Source organism: Triticum aestivum, chromosome 7B (genome assembly GCF_018294505.1).
Source record: "Triticum aestivum cultivar Chinese Spring chromosome 7B, IWGSC CS RefSeq v2.1, whole genome shotgun sequence".
Classification (NCBI taxonomy): Eukaryota; Viridiplantae; Streptophyta; class Magnoliopsida; order Poales; family Poaceae; genus Triticum; species Triticum aestivum.
This window is the reverse complement of record NC_057813.1, coordinates 497467580-497477772: the sequence shown is the minus strand read 5'-3', so window position 1 is coordinate 497477772 and position 10193 is coordinate 497467580. Positions and strand designations below refer to the sequence as shown.

General features: G+C 39.5%; 1 protein-coding gene across 4 annotated transcripts in view; it reads right to left on the bottom strand.

Moving 5' to 3' along the window:
- Positions 1-799: 799 nt before the first annotated feature.
- Positions 800-10193, bottom strand: part of LOC123155880 (protein SHORT ROOT IN SALT MEDIUM 1) — a 12663-nt gene continuing 3269 nt past the window's right edge. For 2 of the 4 annotated variants that reach the window (XM_044574024.1, XM_044574026.1), the window contains 19 exons: positions 10129-10149; positions 9972-10033; positions 8948-9709; positions 8815-8860; positions 8239-8331; positions 8079-8134; positions 7842-7950; positions 6845-7059; positions 6714-6777; positions 6053-6223; positions 5680-5710; positions 4436-5598; positions 4249-4323; positions 3963-4037; positions 3137-3592; positions 2040-2279; positions 1888-1929; positions 1734-1796; positions 800-1165 (listed from right to left, as the gene is read on the bottom strand). In XM_044574024.1, the coding sequence (XP_044429959.1) occupies positions 1076-1165; positions 1734-1796; positions 1888-1929; positions 2040-2279; positions 3137-3592; positions 3963-4037; positions 4249-4323; positions 4436-5598; positions 5680-5710; positions 6053-6223; positions 6714-6777; positions 6845-7059; positions 7842-7950; positions 8079-8134; positions 8239-8331; positions 8815-8860; positions 8948-9709; positions 9972-10033; positions 10129-10149 (3834 nt within the window). In that variant the 3' untranslated portion in view covers positions 800-1075. The remainder of the gene's footprint in view (positions 1166-1733; positions 1797-1887; positions 1930-2039; positions 2280-3136; positions 3593-3962; positions 4038-4248; positions 4324-4435; positions 5599-5679; positions 5711-6052; positions 6224-6713; positions 6778-6844; positions 7060-7841; positions 7951-8078; positions 8135-8238; positions 8332-8814; positions 8861-8947; positions 9710-9971; positions 10034-10128; positions 10150-10193) is intronic. The other 2 variants (XM_044574025.1, XM_044574027.1) reach the window with 1 other exon arrangement.

Genomic DNA, 10193 nt, shown 5'->3' with positions numbered 1-10193 from the left:
CATAGGACAATCTGTCTTACAAGTGATTCTGCAACAAGGTCTCTGTTGCGAAGTAGAGAAAGACGTGCATCCGCTCGATTTATCAAATCCGACAGCTGTCGGCCGACGGGTAGCAATCCCCTAGGAGTATTTTGTTTGAGGAATCAAGATAAGAGTATTATTTATGGACCCCACTAACATACGGTCGTAGCTACTGGGCGGCGAAATGGATTTTGAAATTTATTGACATTCTCTAGAAAAAGGTACTGTCAATAAGCCTATTGGCACATAAACCATTAAAAGAACGCCCAATAACTTATTGGGTAGCGTACGAAGTATTTGAAACACGGGAAAGAAGTACCACTCGGATAATATTTCCAGGAGTTGCAAACGGATTTGCCGGTTCATCAATCATTGATGGCTCGAGAACCGCTAAACCTACATTACATGCAATATTTTGTTTGAGGGATCAAGATAAGAGTATTACTTATGGACCCCACTAACATGCGAACATTCACAGGGCCTCCGCTGTCGCGACATCGCTAATGAAATCAAGTGGAATTCTCAATGAAGCCTCGAATTATTGTTGCGAGGTTGGTCATATTATAGGCTTATAGCATGCTGTACACTGGCCACTATTTTCTTGCTCTCAACTACAGGTTTTTTTGCTTAAGAACCTTGCATTGGAACTACGAAAACATCTTATATTAGTGTACGGAGGTTGTATTTTTATACTACACTAGTAGCTAGTCGTATTCTCATGTTTTCCCAACCTAGCATAGTTGACACAGGATTGATTGTGTGGTGCCACAAGAAAATCGAAAATACAACACCAGCAAATGTTATTATTATTAGGCCATTATGTTTGCTTTGTGAAAAAAAAATCTAATGAAAATTTTCTAGTAGGTCAACATACAAACGATATCAATTTTTGTTAAGTAACAAATATTCATTCAAAGAAATGAAAACTAGCTCCCAGCTACATAGAAGTACACTATTCGGCTGACTTTCCATTGATCATCGATTCACTGTCAAGAATCTCCAACAAACAAGTTCCATAACTCAACGAGCTGCTAGGGCCAAAACCAGGTCCAGATTAGAGGTCAGCTTTCTTGACAAGCTTTGTATAGATAATGCGACCATCCCTTGAAGAATTGCTCTCAGCAAGAGCAATTTGAACCATGTCCTGCAGACAGTGAACAACATGCCAGCGTTAGATGCTGGTCAAAAACATCCAAAAGATGGGTCGTATTTCATCAAAACAAGAACCGTTATTAGTGTTCTGCATGATGTAAAACCCACAGGACGTATGCATGTTGCAGCTCACCACCCCCAAAAGTGCAAGTATATCCAATTGACAAATACACCTTATTTATTTTCCATTGTGCACTCGCTAATCGTTAATAGCGAACTATAACCAATCTAGGATGTAGACGTATTCTATCAAGCTAACCAGAAGTTAAAAGGTATCCATATTGAGCTGAAAACAGAACTACTACTAAATCGTATATACACTTTTATTTCTTTAAAATTCCTAAGGATTCCAATACTGTGAATCAAAGGACCTAAGGATCCAAATCCCTCCAAAAATCCTATAAAATTCATTTGAATCAAAGGAGCATTTCAGCAAGAGGTGGTAAGTTAATAAGTGGGTGAAATTTCAAGACCAGATTGGAACAAATAAGTATCAAGTTCCAGAAGATATGATTACAAAAGATGGTATGGAATCCAACGAACAGAGTCAAGAGACTGACCTTCACATCCCTGTTGGATAAAAATTTCCCCAAGTTGTGAAGGATGCACCTTAAATCATCCACCTGCATTTGTAAAAATAATAAGAATAATGCCTTCATGTATCCAAATGACGAATTGCTTTCAAAAGAACAACGGTATCACTTATTACACTACCTTTATATAACCAACTCTGTTTTGGTCGAAGTACCTAAAAGCCTAAAGAGGGAAAAGAACATATGTTAGCAATAAACTGGGATCCATGTAACAGACAGAGTTTTAACTTTCAATGCAACTCCTAATCTCTTATACGAGGCAGCACAATGTACCTGCAACAGGTCCTTATCAACCACATCATGTTTCGCTGAATCTCCTTTCTGTGATCCAGATATCTTTCCCTCCTTACCAGCAGATTTCTCTTCAACTTCTTTCAAATCTCCTTTCTCTGCTACAGACTGCGTGTCCTCTTCTGTTTTTTCCAATTTAAGATTCTCCGTTGTCCTCTTTCCGTCATCTTCTGCGGTTACCTCTTCTGGCTTGGTTTCTCTTTCATTTGAGTTATCCTCATTCTGCAGCAGAGGTTAATGAAGTGACACAGGTAAGCACAGTTTACCCATAACTAGTTTCACAGCACCTACAAGCACACATTCCTTCTATGTTTTCTCCACTTTTTGTTCTCTTTATTCTTTGTTTGCTCGGCTGCTAGCATGTACTCATCCATGATAGTAAGCGAGTAGCTCTACCTTTGTTCTTTGTGTAACTTGAATTTTCTATCGTTGAAAAGGCAGTAGAGAGAAAACAAACAGGAAGTACTTTGATCTCACATCTTGAAAATATAAATTTTACCCTTAGTGTTTTTTGAATTATTTATATAAACTCGCCATATCCCTATAAGGCTGTTTTTGAAAAATGCCATATCCATGTCGCGTGTCCCATCATCCCAGTGCCCGCGTCCCCATATCAGTGATTCCTACGTACTACTTTCACTAGAGAAATCTCAATATCTTAATTTTTATATTTATAGTGGTGTAAGGTCTCAAACATAATCCAGACATAAAACTAGAGCAATTAGCCTTGACAGGTGAGCTAACACTACACTCCACAACAAGCTTGATGAGTTGGTGCTTGCAGCTTCCCACTACCCTTCAATTCTGTTGAAACTAATTGGAAATGCTCCACATGTAGAAAGCTAAAATTCCATATTTTGGAAATACATTATTTGAAAACTAGTGGAAAATTCTAAGTGAATTTTACATGAAAGGGAACATGGGCAAATCAACAAGCATCCATGCTGTTATGAAGGAAAAGATCATCCGGTAACACAAAGAGTAGTTTCTTAAGCAACACGAGCTAATAGACGGCCACTTCACAGTTGTGTATATTATGTGTGGTGCAAAAGGGTACGGAGGATATATGTGTGCATTACCTGTGCTTCTGCCGGCTCTTCAGCAGTGGCATCATCCATGTCCTCGTCGCCCTCATATTCTACTTCATCGGGATCTTCTTCATATTCAGGATCTTCTTCCTCCATTTTCTCATCAGCTTTAGGTTCATCATGGGCAGCTGCTGACTGATCTGCATCAATCTTTTCCTCTCCCTCTTTCATCATTTCATCCTGGGCAGCATGATCTGTACTCATCTTCTCATCATCCTCTTTGACCAGTTGCTCATGGGAAGCTGATGAATTATCGCCAATTATCTTTTCTCCACCCTCTTTTATTGTTTCATCATTTTTACCTGGGTTACCTGAGGTACTTCCAGTTACATTCTCATCAGTTGTCTTTAGTCGCTTCTCCAAGGATATTGTGTCTTCCTTCTTTAGATCTTCCTCTCTTTGGCGCTTACGTTGATTCCTCCTCACAACATACTGCCTGTAAAGTTTCTGTGCAGACAAAACAAGCTATATGAGGAAAACTGAAAACAGACCACTACCAAAACCTACTGGATGCAGCTCTGCTTCCCTCATGAAGCAACCAATTCTTTGCTTTAGTACGCTCCACAAAAATTACCATGAACTACCAGGTTACAAACTTCCAAGTCCCAATTTGGACCATTACAGGGAACAATTATCCTAAAGTTTGGTAACAATATTGGTAGAATGGAGTCGGACTCTCCAAACTACCGGACATTTTTGTTGCAAGCATACTCGGCTACCAAACTTCAAAGTTAGATGGAAGTAGACTTGAATGAAAAACTAACTGCTGATCGTGTGTCAAAGCTTACAAAGCATAGACAGAGCACAAGGAAGTTACCTCAAGAAAAGACAAGATCACACAACCCATTCTGTACTGAAGCATTTCGCTGAAAGACTCGGCAAACAAAGAAAGCTGAAAAGTAACAGAAGAACATATCAATCATAAATGTCAAGCCCCATGAGCATCACCACAAAAGCAATTTAGTAATTTCTTTGTGTTATGCTCATAAATTAGGGCAAAAAATACAGGACAGAGATATTTGCTGAAGAAAAAAATGCAGAGGTAGTGATCTCTTGTAATGACAATTAGCAAATTATTACAGAAGCCAGAGCAGAAAATGGACCTCAAATACAGACTCCTCTGTATCATTGGCGGTGTAGTCCAGGAGGCCATCCAATGAAAGGGATGTTGAACGGAGCTGCAAATGAAAACCATTCAATAAGATCTCACGGGCAGTAAGACCATGCTTGAATTATAGTTTATAGTATTATATGAAATAAAAAGATAACTATATAGCATGATGGCCATACTTTATATCCTTTGCTCTTTTTGGCCTGGAGAATGAATCCTGGGTGTTTCGGAGGCTCATCAGACTTCTTCTTTTCTTTGGTGTCAATGGGCGACTTTTTCTTTGAGTCCATCTTCTGGTCTTTATCCTTTGTTTCGTTGTCATCCTTTTTCTGGTCACTCTTTTCGTTTGTTTCATCAATTTTCGGATCTTTCTGTTCTACAACTTCCTGCTGGTTAACATTATCTGTATTTGCCTTTTGATCATCAGTCATTATGTCTCCCTTTATCTCCAGCTCCTGTTCTTTCTTCTGATTTGAGGTATCTTCAGCAGGAGTTTTAAATCCTTCCTCTTTCTTCTGGTTTGAAATATCTTCAGCAGGAGTTTTCAATCCTTCTTTCTTCTGGTTTGAAATATCTTCAGTGGGAATTTTCAATCCTTCTTCCAGCTTAGTCTGTGAATTCCCAGCATCAGTGATGCCTTCAGCAATCTTCTCTGGCTGAACATCCACATCTTGTTTACTTGCTTCAGCAGGTGCAGCAAGGGCTGTTGGCTCAGTCGCTGAAGCAGGAACTTTTCTTTTAACAATCCTTCGAATGACCTTCTTCTTCCCAGTTTTCTTAGCCTCAGGCTGTTGAACGATGACAGCTCCCGCCTTCTCTTTCCCAAGATCCTCACTTTTCTGTTCAATGTGCTTTTGGACGGTTTTGCTCGCAGTTTCTGCCACGGCATTCTTGTCAACCTGAGGCGATTTACCCACTGGAGCTTCAGCAGTTGGCTTTTTTCGAACAACTTTCACAACCTTTTTTATTATTTTCTTTTTCAAGGGCTTTTTATCCTCGGTGACATGGTCAACAGAAGCATCACCAGAAGTGTTCTCTTCAACAACCCCCACAATCTTCTCAACTTGCTCCCCAACATTGTCAGGATTCTTCCCACCATCACCAGCAAGATTGACATCTCCATCTTTGCCCTGTTCTTCCATATCAGCATCAATTTTCTCAATCTTGGTAGCACCATCACCCTCCTTCAGTTCCATTTCAGCATCAATTTTCTCAATCTTGGCAGCACCATCACCCTCCTTCAGTTCCATATCAGCATCAATTTTCTCAATCTTGGCAGCACCATCACCCTCCTTTAATTGATCATTCGTACTTTTAGCCTCGCTTGGCTCCTCTAAAACTGCTGACAAATAAACAAGGATTAATTACTTTATTCATTAGACAAGGAAAAGGCAGTGAAATGATAAATGAGGATCTTTCAAACCTTGTTTCTGTTCCTTTGGATCACCTGGGCTCTAAAATGCAACAGGAAGTAAGAACCATTAGTGCTGTTTCAGAAGAAAACAAAGTACTCCCTCCGTTCCTCAATATAAGGTGTATTATTTTTTCAAAAAGTCAAACTTTTCTAAGTTTGACCAAGTTTATAGACAAAAGTATCAATATCTAGAATACCAAATCATTATCACTAGATCCATCATGAACTATATTTTTACATTTTATATATTTAGTATTATAAATCTTCATATATTTTGCTGTAAACTTGGTCAAACATAGACAAGAGTTGACTTTTTGAAAAACTAATACACCTTATATTTAGGAACGGAGGGAGTATGTTATAATAGTAAGCACAAGCTTACCTTTTCCTTCATAATCAGCTGCTCCCTTTCTATCTTTGATTTTCGGTATGCAATCCAGTTGCTCCTCCATATATCCATAGATGGTATGCATTCCGACAGGTTTGGCACAAACAGTACAGTAATTTCTTTGTGACTAAAGAGTCCATCATTGCCAACTCTGTTGTAATGAACCTGCAGTATAATGCGTGTATTACATTATGCTGATACTTCAGCAATAATAGCATGCCTTGAAAAGCGAATGACTAATTACTGGAGTAAATGCTCTCATATTATCCTATGGAAGAGCCAATAATCCACAAACGAGTAGGGTTTGATATCGCATTTGCAACTGACAAGTTACCAGGCATAATTTCTAATATTCTGACGGTTATTGGCACAAATATCCTTTGGAGATTTTAAAGCACAAATAGCAGAGAAATGCCAAACAAATTAACAAGAAGCAAACTGATTGGTAAAGAGCCATAATGTAAATGTGCACTATATAGTTTTGGAATAAAGCATATAGGAATATATGTGTTTGCGCTTCTACGATTCAGAAGAGAATCCGGTTATGACCAATTAAATAAAAGGTATATGATGGGAGGATGATGTTTTCCATCTAAAGAAGACTATATTCAAGAAATACAGTTCCTAGAAGGTGCTGAGATAGATTTACAAGTACCTCGAGGAAACGATTCCAACTGGTACAATTAGATAGATCGACTTGAACCAGTTCCTTCACATATCTGTCCAAGAAGCAGGGTTAGTAGAGTTGCAAGTCATCCATGGTACATTTACTTGATGAAGGCATACCTGATAGCAGTTCGAATCAAGCAAGAACAGTCAACCAATGGATCTCCACCATCAAGTGCTGCATTCCAAGGGCCTCCAATAGCAAGAAGTGAACGATCCTTCTTGAATACAGCAAATTTTAAGATATTGTTCAAGTGCACCACTCGTTCGTCAGTACTTCTCATCGACGTTATGTCAGCAAAGGCACCATTGCTCATACCACTCATCAGAAGTACCTGCGCATGGGCATATATGTAAGCACAGAAGGAAATTACTTCAAGATGGTTGGAGTTACCTTGTAAGGTAAAGACAGCATAACTTAAGTGCCTCTATATCCGGCCAACGTGAGATTGATTTTTTCTTTTTTGGATTACTTAAAAGCACTAAAAGCAAAACTCAAGTCAATGTCAATCCCAAGACAGACTCTTGTGATTTTTTACAATATCAGATGAGTATAAATGCAATGGAAAGATTCCTCCAGTTTCAACAAAAAAAGATTAGGCAAAGGCTAGGGGGTGAGCACATGATGGGACTACCATGGAGACATATAATCGTAGCACAGCAATAACTATATTACATATGCAACATAAAATTGTACTAGCACAACTTTATTTTCTGAGACGTTTCCATGTCACAATGTGATGGAATGATGAAGACATATTTTTCATGCAAGGGAAATTCATCCTACCAAAAGCTAGAACCGGACTAGCATTTCTCAAAAGATTGCTCAAGTGGCAAGCATGATCCAGGGGAAGACCATAACACCCCAGGATAGTGCAGGTCAGCAGCACAGGTTGCACTTCATGTACTTGCAAGCAATAATTTTCTACAAACATGAGTATTGATGCCCACGACAATTATACACATGATTTCTACAAATATTGTTATAGCATGTACAATGGCATAATTCATTCAAATAAACACTATCTCTACTTATTGCGGGAGCTACTACTCAAATCAACTACAACTTAATGTAGTTTATACTTCAAAATGAACACAACATTATAAATAAAAAGACCTTTGCATTCCAAATGGTTTCAGGGGTCTTTATGCTTGATGTGTTCTCAGAAGAGACCAGTGCACTTTCATCAGCTTTATCATCATCTTCACAGATGGCATGCTCCAGACTATTTTACAGCAGTGGCAGCAACACAATATAAAACATGCCATTAATAGGAAGCTCAAGAACATTTAGCAAGAAAAACAATAGAACAGTACATGTATCTACTTATGTAGTCCCAATAGAAAAACATACCTCACTGGTGTATGCAGTGAAAGATTTAGGCTTTCTTTAGCCCAGTTCAAGACAATCTACAGAACAAGTAAATCACAATTAAGTAAGGCAAAAAAAAACTACAGTACCATGATTTCACTTTGAGTTTTGATCATCAACAGTCATGAATAGAATGTCAAACCTTAGAAAAATCTGGAATAACTGATAGCCTAGGATATCTTTTTGTCAAAGATAAACAGTCTCTCTCATCATCCACCAACCGAAATGGCAAAACCTGCACCAGACAGCCCAATTAGCAACAAGTTCCTATTGGGCATCAGACTAAAACTGCTGCATAACTGAACATACTAAATATGATATTTGCATATAAAGGAGACAGAGAAAAATGGAGGATGGAAGACATCTCCATGATTGCTCAATCATATCCACTCTGGTGCAATCTATGCTTAAGGTGTGAATAGTCTTCCAAGTTATCCAAATTGGAAGAATAAAGAATGAGAGATCTCCAGACAAGTGGTAACAGAAAAGAGAAAGTGGCTAGGAAGGCAAAAACAAGGATTGGTGTAGATAGATGGGTAAGTGGAACCAGAATCTCTCAGATATTAGTTCCGAGAGTGGACACATAAGTTTGCAAAGATCTCAGGCTTTACAAGGACAGCAGTAAAGGAAACTGGAGACCAGAGTGAGGCACGTAAAGAATTAATACTATCAATTGATTTTCGCAAGAACACTGTGACAAACACAACTGTTCGTTTACCTTGCACAAATATTCTCTCTTTATTTCTTTAATAGGTGAACGATGCCTTCAGGACAACAAACGAAAGTGTTAGTTTAAAAGGCTGCACCAAAGACGAAGCGCATCCACAAAGCTATAGAGAACATGGAGACACCTATGCACAGCATCACGTCGAGGTGAAAGGCGCCGCAAAGGCTTCTCAGACCTAACAGAAGAAGAACGTCGTCGATCACCAGGGGTTCTAGGTGGAGTGCGCTCACGCCTTGAATCAGCTACATGCTTCTTGTTCCGCTCCCTCTCCTTCTCGCGGCGCTCGCGAAGACGTTCTCTTTCGTGTTCCCTTTGACGCTCCCGCTCCCTTTCTCTTTCACGTTCCCTTAATCTTTCACGGTCCCTTTCCCTTTCACGTTCTCTTTCTCTTTCACGGTCTCTTTCTCTTTCACGGTCTCGAAGGTCTCGCAACTCCCGTTCCCGCTCCCGTTCAAGCTCCTTCTCCCTTTCAAGTAGCAGATCCCTTCGACGATCCTCATCTCTTAGATCCAGCTCACGACGATAACCAATCCGGTCAATTGCACGTTCATCAACCATGGAGATGCCTTGACGTGCACGGGGTAAGATGTTGTCACGGTAATCAGAATCTGAAGATGGATGGAGAAGGCCTTTCCCCGAGGCATAGTCACGTCCAGGGGGCAGACTCATCCCATAACCGCTGCTTGATGATCCTTGCCCATAGCCAAGACTATCAATGTTTGTCCTAGGGGCACCTCCCAACAATGAAGATGTCTGTTGTCCTCCATATGGAACATTCCCAAGAATGGACAAGTTGCGATGCTCAGCTTCAGCCCTTCCATATGTACCAATTTCCTGAGATTCTTGATGGATTGGAGCAGACCTTCCTGCAAAGTAATCGGCTTGTCTGCCAGAAATGCATACTTTACTCAGTGCATGTGCTATGTTTTGTTGCAGTGATAAACACACGAAGGATCGCAAATTTTAGCTTTCCAAAAGTGCCGGTGAGATACATTAAAATAACTACAAATTTTAGTCCTAAGAAGAGATGTTTGGAACATGCACATAGTCATTCATTTGATGCACTTTTTAAACTGAGAATGATTATGGTCTACCATGTGGACAAAAAACCTGAACAACATATAAGACCTGGCTGTGAGCTAATGTACCTCATATCAGACACAGGCGCCAGCTGAGCTTTCAGAAGTGGCTGATGGCGCATTGTTGAACCCTGAAAAAATTAACAGAATAGAAATAATTATAGGCTATAGCAGACAGCATTAAATGGCATAGAACGTAGTTTTGTAAGGGAAAGAAGAACACTACCTGCTCCACACGGTCATGAATCTGAGATATAAAAAAGTGGTCATAAGATTAAGTTTACTAAATTA